General features: G+C 51.9%; 1 protein-coding gene across 1 annotated transcript in view; it reads right to left on the reverse strand.

Annotated features, from left to right (window-relative positions):
- Positions 1-1,648: 1,648 nt before the first annotated feature.
- Positions 1,649-19,726, reverse strand: part of LOC307175649 (cadherin-23-like) — a 240,463-nt gene continuing 222,385 nt past the window's right edge. The window contains exons 10-11 of the mRNA XM_079900970.1: positions 3,705-3,817; positions 1,649-2,023 (exon numbers count right to left, since the gene is read on the reverse strand). Of these exons, the coding sequence (XP_079757096.1) occupies positions 1,688-2,023; positions 3,705-3,817 (449 nt within the window). The 3' untranslated portion in view covers positions 1,649-1,687. The remainder of the gene's footprint in view (positions 2,024-3,704; positions 3,818-19,726) is intronic.

Below are 19,726 nucleotides of genomic sequence, written 5' to 3' on the forward strand. Positions count from 1 at the left end.
GAGGTTCTCATTCACACAGCGGTCTCCAAAGGGGGACCTGCACTCCCAGGGGATACAAGATGATCCACTGGGGTGTGAGAAAATGTTAGAATCTGTTTTTATATTTGTTTGTCTCCACCTTTTAAACTTTCTACCTTATTGTATATGTTTTAAAATTACATATTACATTTGCATAAACACATTTGGCCCCATGGGGCAGGGACCATGGATTCCACTTCCTGGACTCCCTGAAGTGGCCAGATATAGCTGCTTGTAAACAGCAGATGCGGACTTCCCTGGTGGCACAGTGGTTAAGAATCCACCTGCCAATGCAGGGGACACGGGTTCGATCCCTGGTCCGGGAAGATCCCACATGCTGTGGAGCAACTAAACCCGTGCGCCACAACTACTGAAGCCCACGCGCCTAAACCCCGTGAGCCACAACTGAGCCCACGTGCCACAACTACTGAAACCCGCACGCCTAGAGCCCGTGCTCCACAACAAGAGAAGCCCCCGCAATGAGAAGCCCACGCACCACAACAAAGAGCAGCCCCTACTCGCCGCAACTAGAGAAAGCCCTCATGCAGCAACAAAGACCCAATGCAGCCAAATAAATAAATAAATAAAAAATAAATTTAAAAAACCCAGTAGATGCTCAGTACATACTTCAATTATCTCAGACAGGTAGGTATGGAAAGACTTAGCAGGAGATGGAGGCATGGGTGCACGCACATATGTGTACACACATGAACAGAAATGTGACTGTGCACGCACGCGCACACACACGCACACACACGCACGCACATGCACACACACGCACACGCACACACACGCACACACACACGCACACGCACGTACACACACACACACACACACACACACACACGCCAACTTGCCCTTGTGGACCTGAGTCCTTGGGGGGACTGTGTCCAGTTGAGAGAAGCTGACAGGAGACAGAGAGGGGCCAGGAAGTGAAGAGGAACCGGGCCTGGAGCAAGGCCAGTACAGCCACGTGTGAGGAGTAATTGCAGAGAACACCCCGGGCGGGAAAACCTAATGGAATTCCTGAGCAGAGTGGGCCAGGGAAGCAGCGGTAATAAATAGAAATCCTATTAAGGCTGTGACTGCTGACGGGCAAGGGAGGTAGGGCGAGGGGAGGGGCGGGTTGGAGGCAGGCTGAGAGGGTCCTGAAGGGATGGAAGCTGCCCCATCCAGGCCCGGTCCTTGGCCTAGTGACACAGGGCATAGCTAGGCTCACGGGAGCTGCAGCCCTGCCGGAGCCTCCTCCCTCCTGTCCCTCTTGAGCTCTCTCCCACACGTGGCCCATGTCCATCCCTCTTAAGATTGGCTGGCCCTTGGGCAAGGGGATGCAGGTGTCCTGGACCCTCTGGAGTCTCTTTATGGCCTGGGATCCTCTGGAAGGCACTTACACTCCTTGCAAGGAAAAGGCAGGGTCAGTATTACCTTAAAAGCAGCAATAAGACTTTTCCAAAGTCACCATTGATACAAGAGCCTCTACCTTTTAAATTTTCTATTTTTTGTGTGTATGTTTTAAAATGTACATACTAGGCTAGTATGATGATCATGTATATACATTTCTAAACATAGAACTATACATTGGAGGTGTGTGCGCAAACATTTTTTACAGGGTGTAGGGGGGTTGGTCCACAAGTTTAGAGACTACTAATTTTTGCAGCCTTATTTATCCTCAGAACGTAGCAGGGGAGGCTGCAGCAATGTTTGTTTCTATGTTATAGATGGGGACCTGGGAGCCCAGTGACCCCTGGCATCCCTTCCAGGGTTGCACAGCCCGGGCCGGGTGCTGGGCTGGACGGCCATGCGTTCTGGGACTCACCTCGTCCTTGTCCACCACCTGGATAAAGAGGGGGAGGGCAAAGCCGACCTGTGCCAGCTCAGTGATGGCCACGCTGTACTCGGAGCTGTTGAACTCTGGGGCATTGTCATTGATGTCAATCACCAGGATGTTGAAGGTTGTGGTCACTGTGGCATCAGATGGGGTGCGGTCATCATTCAGCTCTGTGCCCTGCAGATAGAGGAATAAACACCCCAGGGATGAAGGTGGCCATAGTCACAATAAAAGTCATCATTTACCAGGGCTTTCTCAATGCTGGGCACTGCGCTTTATATGAACTATCCCATCTGATCCTCACCATAATCCCAGGTGGAAGATTCTATCATTAGCATCCCCGTTTTACTGACCTCCATTACCAATGGGGAAACTGAAGCTCAGAGAGGTTAAGTAACTTGTACAAGGACACACAGACAAAGCACCAAACTCAGGCAGTGGGATTCTAGAACCAAGGGGATGAGGTGGGGTGGGGAAGACGAGACAGATTTAGGGGTTCATCTAGGGGCAAAGGGAGAGTCTTCATTCATTTGACAAATGATGAAACTGAGGCCAAGAACAGTTGTGCTAGCAGATAATCAAGAATTAATTCAGCATCTGCTATGGACTGAACACTGTGCTAGGCACCGTGAAGGTCTGGGCTGGACTCAGAAATAGATGGACTCAGACACCTGGGCACCCAGTCTCTGGGCCAGAGTCCTTGGGCCGCAAAATACCCATTCCCAGTCCCACCCAACCTTTTGAACCAGGATCTCTGGGCAAGAGGCCCAGGACTAGGTATCTTTTACCAGTTCCCCAGGGGATTTGCATTCACAGCCAGGTGTGGGAACTCATCCTTATATTTTATATAAAGATGGAAAAGCTGAACTCAGGGTTGCACAGTGAGTTGGTGCTGGGACTAGGGAGCGGCTCTCTCCATTGGAGCTGCCTGCCTCCGTAGGAAGGGAGCAGAGACAGAAGGGGAGGCTGGGAGGGGGCCTCGGGCTTGGCTCCGGATGGGGGAAAGGCCGTGTTAGCTTGCCCTCCCCCGCTGGCCCACATGTGCACATCTGGGTAGAGAGGACAGAGGCAGTGGGCGAGTCAGGACTAATCAATCCATCGCTGTCACAGGCCTTCTCAAGGTCAAGGAGAGCAACGAAGGGCCAGGCTGCACCATCCTTCCCATACCAAGGGAAGGGCCTCCTTCCCAGAGGCCCTCTCCTCAGTCTTTGCACCACCCCCTCCTCTCAATCGAAGGCTGGGGCTGGGGAGGACCCCTGTGGCCCAGGCAGCATCTGTACCCTAAACGGGTTTCCCAGGGAATGCCTCAGCAAGTTATTGATTTTAATTAAAACCAATCATGAGTGGCAAGGGGCTGCAGGGGGCAGGGGTCCATGGCTCCATCACACTTTCTGGGGTGGGGACCACCACAGCTCTGCCCCCTGCCCGCTGCATTGCTGTTTCTTAACCAGGTAATAGCCCCAGGGAAGCCACAAGAATTAGAAATGGGAGAAAAACCCCAGAAATGAGGTAAACCTAAGAATCTGAGTTGGCTATATTAGAACTTGAGATCATGGGATAACAGAGAGGACCGCTTGTGCCTCCTCACCCCTGAAATGGGGATGAAAGTTGCAATCCTCTGCAGTTGTTGATAAGGGCTGAGAAATGCCCAGCAGAGGGCCCCTGACAAGGCCCACATGTGAAAAGCGTTGGCCCTTCCTGACGGGGGCCCTGGGCACAAGCCCCGGGAATCAGTGCAGGGTAAGGGAACAGAAGTGACCCGCCTCCTGGACCCTCCTCCTGGGCACCGCTGGAGGCTGGCCCCACAGCGTGGGCATCCCCTCTACCCATGATGGAGGTGCCCAGCGCCCACTCTCACCTTCACAGTCAGGATGAAGCCATGGCTGTACAGGGGGTTCTCCCGGTCCAGCACGCCGTTCAAGGTCAGCGCCCCGCTGATGTAATCCAGGGCAAAGATGCTGTTGGTATTTCCTGCAAGAGGGAGAATTCAGAGTGTGACTGGGGCCCCGGGCAGGTGGACAGGGGGCTGGGACCAGGGCTCCTCTCTGGACATTAGGACTAATCAGTAACTTAAAATGAGTGCTGGTTCCAGGAGTAGTGCAGAGAACTCTGGGGTACAAAGGAGCACATAGCCCAGGCAGCAGATGGCCCCGAATCACAGGATGAGAACATTATGCCCGCTCAGCCTTCCTCGAGGCTCTCTGACTGAGGCAAGGAGAAAGTCTTGGTTTGGTGCTTATATGTCGTTAACAGCCTGTCTAACACTTGCTTCTTTTCCTTCTTAACAGAGAGAGAGCAGGCTTCGGGCTCAGAGCCTTTCAAAGGGAGCAGTGCCCAGTGAGGACTCAGTGACTGCTATGTCTGAATATTTGTGCCGCCCCAGAATTCGTATGGTGAAATCCTAACCTCCAAAGGTGATGGCATTAGCAGGTGGGGCTTTTGGGCTTAGGTCATGAGGGCGAACCCGTCCTGAACGGGATTCTTCTCTTATAAAAGAGACCCCGCAGAGCTCCCTTGCCCCTTCCACCATATGAGGATTCAGCAAAAAGGCACCACCTGAACCAGGAGGAGGGCCGTCACCCGACCGTGCTGACACCCTGATCTCGGACTTCCAGCCTCCAGAACTGCGAGAAATAGATTTCTACCGTGTATAACCCACCTGGCCTGTGGTACTTTGTTATGGCAGCCGCAGTGGACTACGGCAGTAGCCTTGTTTTGTTCCCCTTGTGCTTATTTTTACGGTCATTTCCTATTCTATTCTGTTCTTTCTAGTCTATTCTACTTTACTCTACTTTTCTATATGGCGGTGATATAAAGTTTCCTTTTATGATAAATATAAGTTAAAAACAAAATTCAATTTTAGAAGTATTTATTAAAATTTAAAATATGTATTTAAAGTACTGGCAAAAATCACACACACACGGCACTGGCTCAAAGGCACCCCACCCCTCTCTCACCCACCAGCTTTGTCTTACGCTGCCCCACAGGTACCTGGCCCTCACAGTGGCTTCCGCAGGTTCCCCAGATCCATTCCTGCCTCCTGTCTTCCTCCCACCCAGGGCCAGCCCCTCCTCCTCCTGCTCCGGGAAGATGGTCCTATGCTCTCTCACTTACCCCTCCGGCCCTACAGGCAGTAGTTCCTGCTCTGTTTGCTCCCCAGTTGCTTCCTCTGTGTTAATGTGCTCATTTCACCCAGCCTAAAAGATGGGGGGCTTTCACGACCGTTCCTCAAGGTACCTGGACAATGCTGGGGACACAGTGGCAAGCATGTTCCTGAAGGATGGCTGGTTCCGGCCCACCTGGGCCCCCATACTCGCCCTTGTGCCCTTCTCATCAGGCTGTGAGTTCACTGGGAAACCCTCAATTCCACTCCCCTCTCCTCCCCATTAACCAGTGTGTTGGTCCATTCAAACACTCGCTCGCTCACTGCCATTCATTCACATATTCAGCGGTCCCCTGGACGGGTTGTCCTATGGCCAGGCCCTGTGCTTGGCGTTGTGGGGGACGCAGAGGTCACCCTGCCAGGATTTCTGATGCTGAAGCACTTACAGCCTCGTAAGGGAGCTCTGACACCCACAAGAATCAGCATCTCAGTGCACAGCAGGGAGAGGCTGTTCACACACAGGAAGGCTCAAAGAAGTAAAGCTTCATGGAGGAGGTGACATTAATTCCTTACACCACTGTCTAGCTGTGTGACCTTGGGCAACTTATCTAACCACTTTGCATCCTGGTCTCTTCATTTGTGAAATGAGGATAATAATGGATCTATCTCATAGGGTTATGAGAATTAAATGAATGAGAAAAAATATATACACATGTACAGGCTTCGAACAGTTCCCGGCACAAAATAAGTACTTGATAAATGTTGTTTGAGCTGGACCCTGGAAGACAGGCGGGATTGGGGAAGGGGGTGATGGGCACGGATTCCATAGGCGGGAACTAACATCCAAGCCTCCAACACACAAGGTGGACACCAGGATCGCCCATGGAAGCTGCTGTATCTCCCTGCTCCGCCCCTTCCCCGGCTCTAAAGGGATCCGCACACAGGCTCATGTCCTCTCTTGGATTAACTAGGGCAAAAGTAGAGGGGAGACAACGTCCTTCTCTAACTTTAGACTCTGAGGCAGGGGCTGCTCTCAGCCCCTCTGTGCTGGCCGAGAAGGTGGCCCACTCCCAGCCCACTGCAGAGGTTGTCTGACGCAGGGGAGACACGGCTGCTGACAGCAGAGCCCGGCCGGGTCTCACGTCACTCTCAGAGTGTGGGCTTTGGAGACTCTGACCTGGGCCAGGCCAGGGAGGGGACGTCACTCCAGCCTCCACCTTGCCTAAGCCTGTGTCCTGCGGCCTGGGTACCCTCCTGCGGGCTTTTGTACAGCTGCCCTTGTGTAGTGGGGAGGAAAGAGTCGCAAGGAGGCATATACATGCATGAATATAAAGGAGTTTTTTTATCTAGGAATTCTGCTGCTGGGGAAACAAGAGGACATGTGCTTTCATCCGCTCATCATTAGCTAATCCACGCAGCAAACAATTATTGAGCTCCTACAGTGTACCTGGGACACCTTCCGGTGGAGGATGTCGCCCTCAACCAGGTATTCCCGTGACAGGGTGATCAGTGCTGAGATGGCTGAAGCATGGACAGCGCAGGGTGTTTTAGGGGCTGGGTCCTCGGGGCCCCTAAATGCTGAGCTGCAGGGCTGCCCTGAGGCAAGACCTCCAGCCGCTTGCCTCTCACACCCTCTTCCCCACCACACACACAGGCATGGGCCCCGCCTCCTCAGCGCCCCTGTCCAGCATCCCATCATTCCAGAGTTTCATATAAATTTATTCTTCCCAATAAAGGAAGCTGTCAATGTTTACATGTGATTCAACTTTTATCTTTGCCAGTTTTTTCCTATAAATCATTCGCAAACCAGAAGCCTCTTGTCGAACGATGTGCTGTGGTTTTCAGTTGGGAAAATAAGGTTATCACCCCTGGCAAACTCAGTTGGGTCCCGCACTCATCACCTTTGCCCTACTCATGGCCACACTGCCCATCCCCAACTCCGAGTCTGTCCCCAGCACATAAAATACCCCTCTCCCAGCCTCGGCACCTTCTCCAACCAACCTGTAGGCAAATACCCCTCAACTGGTACAAATTCAAACTCAAGGACCCTCCCCCCAACACACACACACGCACGCGCACACACACACACACACACACACACAAACACAGTCTTTTTCACACATCTGTGTGGAGAGTTCACCTCTCAGCCTCCTGCAAAGTACGAGTGACTAACTGCCAAGACCAACAGTCAGAAAGGGTTACACCCAGGGAGCTGACAAGGCCATCTAAGTGAGTCACTGCCTCTGATATTCCTGCTGTCACCATGGCAACACGAGCACTCACTGGGATGCTGGCTTGGGCAGGGACAGGAGGTGAGCCCTGTGCCCCAAGCAGGGCAGGTCTCATTCAAAGACCGATTGACTGATCAGATCACTCATTCATTCCAGTTCATATCAAGCACCTACTTTGTGCAAAATGCTAGAGAATCAGCAGAGAAAAGCAGGCAAGGTTCATGTCTTCAGCCTCACACGGAAGATCTTCATTCAGAATAAAATCACACTATTGAGTGTATAAGAACTTGCTAAGCTAAGGCCCCTGAAGGAAAGCAACGTGGAACAGAGAAGCAGTTATGCCCTGAGTTCCAATCATGGCTCTGCTACTAGCTAGCTGGGTCACCTTGGTCAAGTTACATATCTGGGCCTCAGTTTCCTCGTCGATAAAATGGGAGTAATAATAGTACCCACCCCAGAGTGTTGCTGTGAGGATTAAATGAGTTAATACAGTGTCTGGCACATAGGAACCTCTCAATAAATGTTGGCCGCCTGTCCTGCACCAAGACAGCACCATGGACCGTCTCCTCCACCCACCCCCACCCCAGGAGCCTGTGCCTAGAGCTTTCGCCCAGCGGGAGCACTAAGCCAGCCCATCCTCTTGCCAGGAGAGCCTCACAACCAAGGGCCCAGATATACAAGGTGGCAGCCCTGAGGCCAAGGCTGAGAACAAAACCCTCAAGTCCACAGGGCATCGCACCCAGGGTTCCGGCCTCGGGGTGGGTCACCACTTCCTTGCTTCCCTCCTTTATCACCCCTCTCCCACCATCCGCCCTCCCCCGGGGGGCCGTGGGCTTGGAAACCATACACATAAGTTTCTCCGCTATCCTGGAAACTGATACCACCCTGTCAGCCCTCTGGTCTCCCAGACACTCTTTATCCAAGTCCCATGGGGACCAGGGGACTGGGGGTGCCTCACTGGGGGATGCCTTTCACCTGTTCAGCCCCCGCTGCTGAGCAGAAGGGCAGCTGCTTTCCCTGGGTCGACAGGTGCTGTCCTAGGGGATGTACCTGGCAGGGGAGGGGTCCTTGCAGGGAGTGAGGCTGCACCTTGAGCACCCTAAGACTTCTGGGAACTGGTGACTTAAAGCGTTCACACAAGGGAAGAAGCAGGTCATTCCTAGCTCTGCTGGTTCTCTTATGGGACAGCCACATCCGCCAGGAGCTTCAGGCATCGAGACCTCTTCATATTTGCAAGAGGGAGGTTGAGAAGATGTGAATGAAGTCTGCAATAGCACAAAAGGCTGCTGAACGGAAGTCACAGCCCTCTTCCCCTGTTTATTAAAAAAATAGTAGCTACAGTTTGTTGAACACTTTTCCCTGTGCCAGGCACTGAGCTAAGATGTTTGCACAATTATATTACTCAGTCTTCACAATAACTTTAGAAGAAGACACCCTGTGTTACATGTGAGGAAGCAGGCTCAGAGAAGTTAAATAACTTGTTCAAGGTCACACGGCTGGTGAGTGGCTGGCCTGGAGTGAGATGTACGCCTCTCTTTTTCTCCCTGCAGGTGTTTGCCCTACACACAGGTTTGCACCCACTCTGTACCTGGCCTGGTGCTAAGGGACAAGGAATAGGGCGAGACAGATAAGAGACTGTCATCCTTCATAGAATGAGGTGGCAAATAATTTGCTTTTTTCTCAAGAGGGAGTCCCAGTTAAAAACTCTCTACGTTCTGAAAAGTTCTAGGTAAATTCCTCATAAAATGATAGAGTTTTATGTAGCAGCAGAATGTCCACGTGGCGATGTCCTCCAAGAGCTGGAGGGGAGGGGTGGATGGGGACTCGAGTGGGAAGACAGGGGCTGTCAGCACGAAGGTGGTGACATAGGTAAGGCACTGGCAAGCCGGCCTTTAGGGCAGACCTATGGCTCCAGTGAGGATGCACAGGAAAATGTAGATAGAAAAGCAGTGGCTGGGCTTCCCTGGTGGCGCAGTGGTTGAGAGTCCGCCTGCCGATGCAGGCGACATGGGTTCGTGCCCCGGTCCAGGAAGATCCCACATGCTACGGAGCGGCTGGGCCCGTGAGCCGTGGCCGCTAAGCCTGCGCGTCCGGAGCCTGTGCTCCGCAACGGGAGAGGCCACAACAGTGAGAGGCCCGCGTGCCGCAAAAAAAAAAGAAAAGAAAGAAAGGCAGTGGTCAGAGAGGCAGATGGGAAACCAGTATAGAGCCAGGTGCCCAGAGGCGGGCGAAGGGGAAGTTCTGAGAAAGAGATGGTTGACAGGGTCAAACCGTGCCGAGAGAGGCTCAGGATAAGGAAGATGTGGCTAAGGTCCCCCATTTGGATCTTCAGATGCCCCTGGAGGTCAGACTGTGAGATACAGTGGCTGAGGGGGGCCCTGGGGACTGTTAGTACAGGCGCTGCTGCCGGGAGTTTGGTGTAATAAACAGGGAGAGAGGCCGAGTGGCGGCTAGAGGGCGCAGCAGAGTCAAGCAAAGGGCTTCTGTTTCATAGATGGTCAAAGGCAGAGGGAGAGGGAAACTAGATTGGAGGGTGTGAAGGTGAGGGTAGAGGGTCAGACTCGGAGACAAGGTGGGTGGCTCTCTTTGGGCCTTGAGGGCTCACCCTCCCACCTCCTCCTTCCTTCAAGGCTAGCAGGCTCTCTCCTTCCCCAGGCGCCCCTCCTCCCGGCCCCTGCCAAATCTCATCACTCCCACACCTTGTCCCCTTGTTATCTCGCCCGGCAGCATCTTGACCCATGGCAGAGCTGCGTCTGGGCGAAAAGCAGTTTAGTGAGTGGCTGATGGTGCGTGTGGGAACACAGCCTGATGACTTTCAATTGCTTTGTCTGCTCTGCTGGGCTGACAGCAACCCACTCTTGCTGCCCCCAAGTTAAAGGAAAACCAATGGCTCCCACCTTGGTCCTGTCTGTTCTTAAGGTCCATTACCAATGTCACCAGCCTCAGGAAGCCAGTCCTGGAGGTTGCGGCCTCTCTCACTCCACTGAGCCCCAGAGCTGGGCTGGCACCCTCAGAATAGCCCTGTGCTGTGGGACCTCCCTGGTTCTCATATCCAGAGACCCAGCGTCGCCTCGAGGGTAAGGGCTAGGGTGTCATGCTTCCGTCCCCATGCTACCCAGAACAATGCTCATTCCCTATCTGTTGGATGGCCTGAAGGTTCTTGGCCCCCCGTAGGGGTTAGGAAGGGTCAATGAGCACACACTAGGTGCGGGCATACTCTGGGTCTGGCCATGCTGGGCCATGGGGTTGAGAAAAGAAGAAAAAAAAGCCATGCTTATGAGGAGCTCATGATCTAGTTGGTCTTCTGGGCCCAAGTAACATTCCACTCAAATGCTAGTTGCTGAATGGATGAGAGGACTAGTGGGACCCTGATCCCTCACCTGGCCTCTGACTCGCTTGCCCGGCCCTCCCCAGGGCCAGGGCCAGGGATCCTTCCCAGGGAAGTGAGCAGAACTGGGATATGTATCCCCTTCCCCCTGGTGCTCCCTCTTTCAGCCGTAGTCTCTGCCTGGAGTCTGTTACATCAGCACCCTAGTGAAGACTGCCTACTGTGCGTGAACTCGAAGGATGCAAAAAAGACCTAAGCACCAACAACAGATCTGCCAGTTATCAGCTGTGAGACCTCCTGCAAACTGTGAATTCCTTTGAGCCAAACCCCTCATCTGTAAAGTGTGGATAACAGCTCCCACCTCACGGGACTGTGTGAGGATCAGGCGTGATCATGTATGTGAGGCACCTGCAGTGGTGCCTGTCTTGGTTCCCATCCCTTCTTTCCCTGCTATGCCTGTTTTCTGAATACAAGAATTGGACCAGGTTAGCCCCAACTATGGCCCATCTTATCCAGAATGAGTCAGGAGGGGCCCTCCCCACAATATCCAACATGCATTGTGCCTGGCGCTGTGCAAAGGTGTTTTTTTTGTATATTTATATAGGATGTTACAAAAAACGTGAGTGAACTTTTTGGCCAGCCCAATACATTTCAATTTTCACAAAGCTCCCATGAGATAGGTACAATTATCCCCATTTTCCAGATGAAAAAACTAAGGCACAGAGAATAACTGGTCCTAGGGCAGAGCAAGGGGTGTAACAAGGAGTTAAACTCAGCTCTCACTAAGCTAAAGAGCTCCTGTCCTACCCAGAGGCCCCTGGATTCCCCCTGCCCCCTCCCAGGGGTAGTTGTTAAACAGCAACGTGTGTGCCGTGTATGCCGCCCGGGCCAGGGGGACAAGCTGGGCTGCAGTCCCATCACTGTCCAGTGGAGCCACATAATTCTGACTGGTACAGACTGTATCACTGCATAATGAAAATTGGGAGTCAGCCTGAGATATGGGCTTTGGGCAAGATATCTTATGAATTAAAAATTGTTACTTAGCTGCCTGCTGACAAAGGGGGCCAAGTCCCGGGTGGCACCTGGGCTGGGCTGCATTGAACAGCTCTGAGACCAACATATGGCAACCAGCGGTGTGGGTTACCTTGGCTTTCTATCAGAGAAGGAGATGCAGGCTGAGAGCTTGCCGCCCCTCCTAAGGACCATCAGGGAGGGGGCAGATTAGGCCTAGCCCCTCTCCAAAGCTTTCCCTGAAGCTGCCTGGAATGCTCACCCTGCAGATGTCTGTGGTTGCCTTGTCTGCATTCAGGTCTCAGCTCAAAGGTGGTGGCGACCTTTGAGGGGGCCTCAAAGGAGCCCTCTCTAGTTACCCCACCATCCTACTCTCACCCTCATCACTCTCTTCTCCCTTATCCTGTTTTATTTCCTTCAAACCACTTCTACTTTCTGAACATCTCTTTTCATCTGTTAATGTGTTTGCTTATTGTCTGTCCCCCCACACTGGAATATAAGCCCTGGGAGTGCAGGGACCGGTTTCCCCAAGTGCCCCTGGCGATACACAGTAGGTGCTCCACGAAGGCTTTGGACCGATGCACGGGCTGCAGCACGGGTGTCAGGGCACCATTCTGAGGCTAGCGTACAAGGTTACAGGACAGAATGGCACCAGGGTGACTTATAATGTCACACATCACAGAGACCATAACTGCACCAGGGCTATGAGGAGGAGTCAGCCAATTAGCAATTCCAACTGGGACTATCACACCCACGCTACCACAGTGACACGTTTGTTTGAGCTGAGTGCATCTTGTTAATTACAGTTATTACCGACCAGTCTTGGAAAGACGATCTTTGAGCCCCCGGCAAGCAGGTGGGAATTGCAGTCTGCTTGTCTTATAGGCGTTTCACCAGAACGACAGTTTTCATTAAGCTCAAGTACACCAATAAATGATCACCTCTCGTAATAAGACCAAAGACTGGACGCTGACTAATCTGGGTCCAAGTTATGAAACATTAACCTGAGTAGCCAAGGATAGTAAAGCATATTATGCTAGGGTTGCTAAGGGTCAAGCCAGGCCCCCTCACCTACAGCAGCATCCAGCGCCCCACCTATAGGGAGAGGCGGCCCCTGGTCCTCTGACGACACTTCAATGGGGATCAGCAAGACATTGCCGGGGGCCAGGGCTGCTATCAGAATCTCCTGATTTCCCGAAAAACCTTTACTCTGTAACCAGGCAAATTTCTCCAAAGGGAATAATCATGGATGTGCCCACAGGTGCAGCTCCCAGGATTTTCACCGTGGTGCTGTTTACTGAGGAAAACTGGGAACAACCTCAATGTCCAACAATAGGGATTAATTACGTTATGATATGAAATTCGGTCATCCACTAAAAATAATGCTGCAAAGAGAAGTTTGTGACTTGAAAGATACATGTTTGACATTTTCCCCCCAAAGGAGTCATAAAATAGCATAGTTCCATAAGACACATTTTTTGTTGTTGCTTAAAAAATATATATATATAGAAAAAGGAATGAAATGTTGACAAAATGTTAACAAAAATGACCTCTGGGGCTTCCCTGGTGGCGCAGTGGTTGAGAGTCCGCCTGCCAATGCAGGGGACACGGGTTCGGGCCCCGGTCCGGGAAGACCCCACATGCCGCGGAGCGGCTGGGCCCGTGAGCCATGACTACTGAGCCTGCGCGTCCAGAGCCTGTGGTCTGCAACGGGAGAGGCCACAACAGTGAGAGGACCGCGTACCGCAAAAAAAAAAAAAAAGATCTCTGAGTAGTGATGTGAGAGCAGTGTTTCTCAACCTCAGCTTCCCATGACATTTGGGCTGGATAATTCTTTCCCGTGGGAGACTGCTCCATGCATTGTGCGGTGGTTAGCAGCATCCTTACCCTCTAGCCACTAGAAACCAGCAGCACCCCTTCTCCCAGATGTGACAACCAATAAGTCTTCAGACCATTGCCAAATGTTCCCTGCAGTGAGGGTTGAGGGGGCCAAAATCATTCCTGGTTGAGAACCATTGTTCTAGAGCCATTTCAATGTTTCCTTTTTTTTTTTTTGCGGTACGCGGGCCTCTCACTGTTGTGGCCTCTCCCATTGCGGAGCACAGGCTCCGGACGTGCAGGCTCAGCGGCCATGGCTCACGGGCCCAGCCACTCCGCGGCATGTGGGATCTTCCCGGACCGGGACACGAACCCGTGTCCCCTGCATCGGCAGGCAGACTCTCAACCACTGCACCACCAGGGAAGCCCCAATGTTTCCTTTTTGATTTATGTGAATTATACTTGTAAAAAGAATTAATATAAGTACCTTAAAGAGTAATCCCCAAAGTTCTAGAACTCGATAGTGGAGATGGGTGTACGACATTGTGAGTATATGTGATGCCACTTTAAAGTGGTAAATTTTATGTTATGTATATTTACCACCAAAAACCCCCCAACATGTGATGATGTGTGCCTATGTGTTCTAAGTTGGTGCTAGATGTGGGCTGAGTCGGAAACGGATTCACTTTAATGAGTAATTCTTTCTCTACCTGGGTTACCACCATGACTGACAATAATTTGCTGAATTTAATCTCCCTGAGGACGGGGACCTTTCCCACCATGGTCACTGCTACCTCAGCCGGATGAAGGAAGGGATTTACTCAAAGAGGAGTTTGCAAGGTACTGGAGAGTCTGAATAGCAAAAGATAAGGTCTCTGCACCCGGGTGGCATCGATCTAGGTGAGGAAGCTCACGGCGCCTGGGGCAGGGGATCCTCCGCCAGGCCTTAGAGGGCTGGATTTGGGTCAGTATGGAGAGGGGGAGGGCATTCTGAGCAAAGGGCTGGAGGGGACAATCAATTCCAAAGTGGGGAGCCATGGGACAAGCGGAGTTCACATGAAGTGGTGTCAGGAGTGGCTGATGCCAGGAGGTAGGACCCTTGAGTGCTAGGGAAGTAGTTTGGATTCTTGTCCACAGCCGTGGGGAGGCCCTGGAGGCAGGAAGCCCTGTTGGTGATGAGAGCGTGGACTGGGTGATGGCAGTGAGTAAAGGAGCAATAACCAGGGCCACTTACTGTGGGTTCTGAGCACTTCCCGTGTATTGGTCAATTACTCGTCATGGCAACTCCACATGCCAGGTGGCATCAACATCATCATCACTGTTATTCCCATTTTACAGGTGAGAAAATCAAGGCACAGAGAAATTAAGTGATTTGCCTAAAGTCACACTACCAGTAAGTGGCAGAACCAGGATTCAAGTCTGCCTAACTCCAGAGCCTGGAAGCTTAGTTCACACACCAGGCTGCCCCCAAGAGACAGGGAAGATGCATGCTTCTGCCCATTGGCAGAGCAATTCTGAGCTCACTGAATTCTCAAGACACCCTGCAAGGCCAGCACTGCCATCAGAGGAGTTAACTGAGGCTCCGTCAGGGAAGTGACATGTCCAAGAACACCTGGGTACTTAGTGACCAGGCTGGCATTAGAACCTGGGTCTTTTGGGTCTCAAATGGTCCTCCTAGCCGACTTGCTCACTTGACTGGAGGCTGGTTACCTCCAGGACCTCGGGCAGGTGGGCCCAGAACACCCACGCCCAGCCTCAGCAGGAGCCCCTCCTTGGGCCAAGAGTGGGTGCTGAGGTGCACTGGGTCCCCGGACTGGCCCACATGATTCACCTGAGGCTTGGCATTCACGAGAGCGTCAGGGCTCTGGGAGATTTACAGGCTCTGATAAAGCCATCTCAGCCTGCACATAAGAAGCGTTTGATATTTGATGATCTGAAAGGCCTTGTCCCAAAGCGGGAGTGCGAGGGGGGAAGGAGGAGGGTTTTCTTAAGAAAACAAAGAGGACAGTGATCAGATGCCCAAGGAGAAGGAAGCACGAAGGCGGGTACGTGCTGTCATCCTGCTGAGGCCATCACCCCCACCTCCAGCACCCCTGCACGGATCCAGCACTGAGACATGGGAAAGGCAGGCCCAGGGGACGGGACTTCTTGGGGAGTGGGGCACCAGAGACCACCTACCACACTATAAGGCCTCTCTAATGAGGCACGGGGTGGGGGCGGGTGATGGGTAATGCCCCCAGGGAACCCACCATCTAAGGGGGAAGACTGGCCACCCCTGGGGGAAGGACAAAGCATATATATAAAGAAGCTGACAGAAGAACTCATAAAGGACCTGACTAGATGCACGCTTGCAGGCTTGTGGTCCTCTCTGAGCCTCAGTTTCCTCCTTGGGGGGTGAGAATACCTGTCTTATTCACTTGGCTGTTTGGAGGTTCAGTGGGATAAGGGACCAGAAAATGCTTTACAAACTGGAAAGTGCTGAGCCTATGCTGGGTATGTGTCAAGGATAGTGAACCTGGTGGCTGGGGCAGGTGGAACTAAGCAGTGCTGGAATTGAGTGATGTTAGACAAGAAAGACTGGCGAAGAGGGGCAGGGTGGGGTGCAACGCCAGCTGTCGCTGCACACTGAACTTGGTGGAAGAGGAGGTTCGGCACTCCTGAACCTTCCCTTCCAATCCTATTTCCCAGGGTCTAACCTCTTCCTCTAAATGCTGCTTGTTCAGTTCCTTGTCTTGCCATCATTGTGACTGGGAAAAATGTCGGCATCGGAGAGTGCTGAGTTCGAATCCTAGCTCTGCTACCTCCAGCCATGTGACTTTGGGCAAGTGACCTCACCTCTATGAGCCTCAGTTTCCTCACCTGCCAAATAGGGATGATAATAATAGGAGGTGCCTCCTGTGGTGGCTGGGAGGATTCAATGAGACAACAAGCACGGAGCTGGCACAGAGCAATGCTCCCTGAATCCCCACGTCCCCTCAGCTCCCCTGCCACTTTCCTTCCCTGAATGCTGATCCCACAGCTGCCCCTCCTTCAGCCCCAAGTGCCGCAAGTTCCGGAGTGAATGACTTTCAAATCTGGGAAGGAGAGCCCATCACACACACCTTGAGCTGGGTAATTTATGAATCAAATTGTGCTCCGTCAGGGCTCCGCGGCCCAGAAATAGATGTGGTCGGACGAGGTTCAGGGAGCCAGCCTCAGACACAGTTATCTTCATAGAAACTGGCTACCAACTGGCAGAAGCGGCCCAGACAACTGACCTTGAGGGGCTCCCTGAGGGCCGAGAAGCCCCCCTCAATCTGGTCCCTGAGTCCTGAAGAGAGGAGGGAGGTCTGCCTGGGTTCAGGAGGATAGCTGGTGATCTCGGGCAAGTTACTTTACCTCTCTGGGCCTCAGGGTCCTCTCCTGTTTAAAAAACAGGGGGCTTTTCTATGGCAGCAGTTTTCAAATTTCTTTGTTTTAGTAGCAATCCTTTAATCAGACAAAATCTTCCCCAGAATCCCAGTATATAAAACAACCCAAACCAGAGCTAGCTGCCCTGGCTGAAGCAGATGGGGGCGCTATGCTGGAGGCCAGCACACTCGGCACCTCCATGACCCCCAAAAGGGGCCCTGAGGGATGGGGTTGGGGGCTTGGGGATTCAGGGAACCTGGAAGTCCCCGCGGACTCTTTCAGTTTTAGGAGTCCATGGTTGTCTATGAGCGCTTAACCAAGGATGCACGGCCTGACATACCATCTGGGTTACCCGAAGACCAATAAGCGCTGACCAGGCAGGTAAGGTAAGGTGTTCAGAGGATCAATATTTTTTCATCTGGGTCAGATCTTTTTGAAAAGGGCAGATGTTGTAGTGCCTAGGACCAGGGCTAAAATCTCAGCATCATTCCTCATAAGCTGTGTGACTGTGGGCAAGTTACCTACCCTCTCTGGGTTTTAGTTTCCTTGGCTGTGAAAGGGGAGGGGTAGTAGTTGTCTCATGGAGCTGATGGGAAGATGAAAGCAGGTAATGCATCTATTTAGTTCAGCACACAGTAAATGCTCAGTAAATGTTAGTTGTTATAAATTCTTTTGGAGAAGGAAGGAAACTCAGCCCTCGACACATCCTTTGCAGCTTAATCCTCATCGATTACTAAACTGAGGTGAGAGGTAAAAAAAATTTGTCCCAAGTCACATGGCTGGTAAGTGGTTGAGCTGAAATTTGAACCTACAGCATTTGATGGCAAAGCCTGTGTTTTCTCTCCTACTCCTCCCTAGAATCACTGCTTCTAGAAGGCCCCACCAGGAAAGCTCCAGATGGTGCCAGGCCCAGTTTCCTGATGTCGGAGGGTTTTCCAGCATCTGGTCAGTGACTCAGAATGTGACATCAAAGCAGATGTTTCTGATCAGGGAATGACGAGGGGGGCGGGGGGAAAACGACAGATTTACTTAAGTACAAAACCCACTTGCCAATGTGGAAAACAAATATTGTGTTCTGCTGAATATAAGTCAAAATCATCATGAAAAAATGGCAAATTCATCCTTCAGGGCAGGAGCCCCCATTGTGAAAACTGGAAGGTTGGGGTTTCCCAGAGGGTGTCCCCGGGAACTCTGATACCTGGGGTATAGGAAAGGCCAACTTTTTAAAAGTTCTGTGGTCAAATACATTTGGGAAATGCTGAACAGGCATCTTCGCTGCAGGACTTGTTAGAGCCTTTAACGGGCTAACGTGGCTTGTAACGTGCCAGGACAAGGATGTTGTGATGCGGCGTCTTTCCAACTTATTTGGCTACGGAATCCTTTTCGCAAAGGCTCTCTTGAGGAGTGGTATGGGAAACCCACTGCCCTCCAGTGGGCTCTCTGAGCATGAAAGGTAGATGTGTCCAGTGTCAGAGATGGAAGATGCTTAGAGCCCACCAGGTTCAAACTTCTTCTCCCCCTGTGGAACTGAGGGTCAGAGATGGTGAGTAACCCGGCTAACATCACACAGCAAGTTAGAGGCAGAGCTGGCACCAGATGGGTCAACCTCAAGTCTGGCTCAAGTCTGGGCACCCGTCCAGGACACAGATGTGGATCCCAGACCAGGGGTGGGTTCCTTAGCAGTTTTGGGACCATACTTAAAAAAATTTAAAAAGCTTTCTGCTATGGAAAATTTCAAAGACAAACAATGCAGAGAGAAGAGCACAACGAAGCCCTGTGTACCCATCACCCAGAGTCAACAATTATCAACATTTTGCCAATTTTCCTTCTTTTAAACTCACCCCTCCCCCCGGCACTGGAGTTATTCGAGCCAATTCCAGTTCATTCTTAAATACTGTGTATGTCTCTGATGAGGACTTCAATGTGGACAGACATGCCACTATCACATGAAACAAAGCTGATGATTCCTTAATGTCACCCAAGACAGGCCATATGCAAGTTGGGGGCCATTTCTGAGGTTGATGTTAGGGTTAGAGGTGTTAACCCTTGCTCCCCAGAGACCCAGCCTCCGAGATCACTGAAAATGAAAGAAAAGGTCCTTTTAACAATACCTGTCATGTTCCATTTCTTAAGAACGAAAAGAAGAAAAAAAGATCAGAAGTAAATACAGTAAAATGTCAACAAATGTCATCTGGGTGGTGAATGTATGGAGGCATGTTATGTCCGTTTCCGTACTTTTCTAAATATTTAATATTTCACATTTGCCAGTGATCCTGGCCCTGCTTCTCTGATGAAGGCCAGGGGTCCTGGACTGGGGCGTGTGTGTGCGTGTGTGGTGCGTGGGGGGAGTGGGGTGGGTGACCATTTGATCCTCCTGGCAGCCTGGATTCCAGAGTGCCCTCATCCTCCCAGCGTGAGCATCGGCCCCAGATGTCTCGTTATGTCTCCAGGCCCTGGTCCCTTGCGCCACACCGAGTGGATGTTCAGAATGCTTGATGAGTGAGCCCAGCCAGACAGGGAGGGGCGTCCCGAGACATTTCCGTTCCCTTGGCTCAGACAGGCAGGAACTTCTGCTGAGCAAGCAAGAAACAGGAAGAAGAGCGATTTCCTTGCCTTTCTGGCCAGGGAGGACGATCAGCCCCCAAAATCTGTGCGAGGCCTTTGATCACTTTTTTGAAACAGAAAGGCCACAGGTCAGAGTTCAGGGTACTTCCCACTGGGCCACCCTCAGGATGCATGGCCTGGGGTCCTTCTTGATTAGAGGGGCTAGTCTGGGCTACAGACTCCTGCTTCCTTGGCAGGAGGGCAGTTTCTCTGGGATGCTCCCAGCGCAGCTGAAGGGATGGGTACCCTATGGTACCCCCACTCCAAGCTCTGTGAATGGATACTTCTGCGGGGTGGGGAGGGGAAGCAAAGGATCCAGCTGAAGACAGATGGCATCTTTGGGGATGTTTTGCAAGCTTGAGACTCTCAGGGCCCATGGAAAAGAGGAAGTAAAC

This window comes from Stenella coeruleoalba (genome assembly GCF_951394435.1).
Source record: "Stenella coeruleoalba genome assembly, chromosome: 16".
Lineage (NCBI taxonomy): Eukaryota > Metazoa > Chordata > Mammalia > Artiodactyla > Delphinidae > Stenella > Stenella coeruleoalba.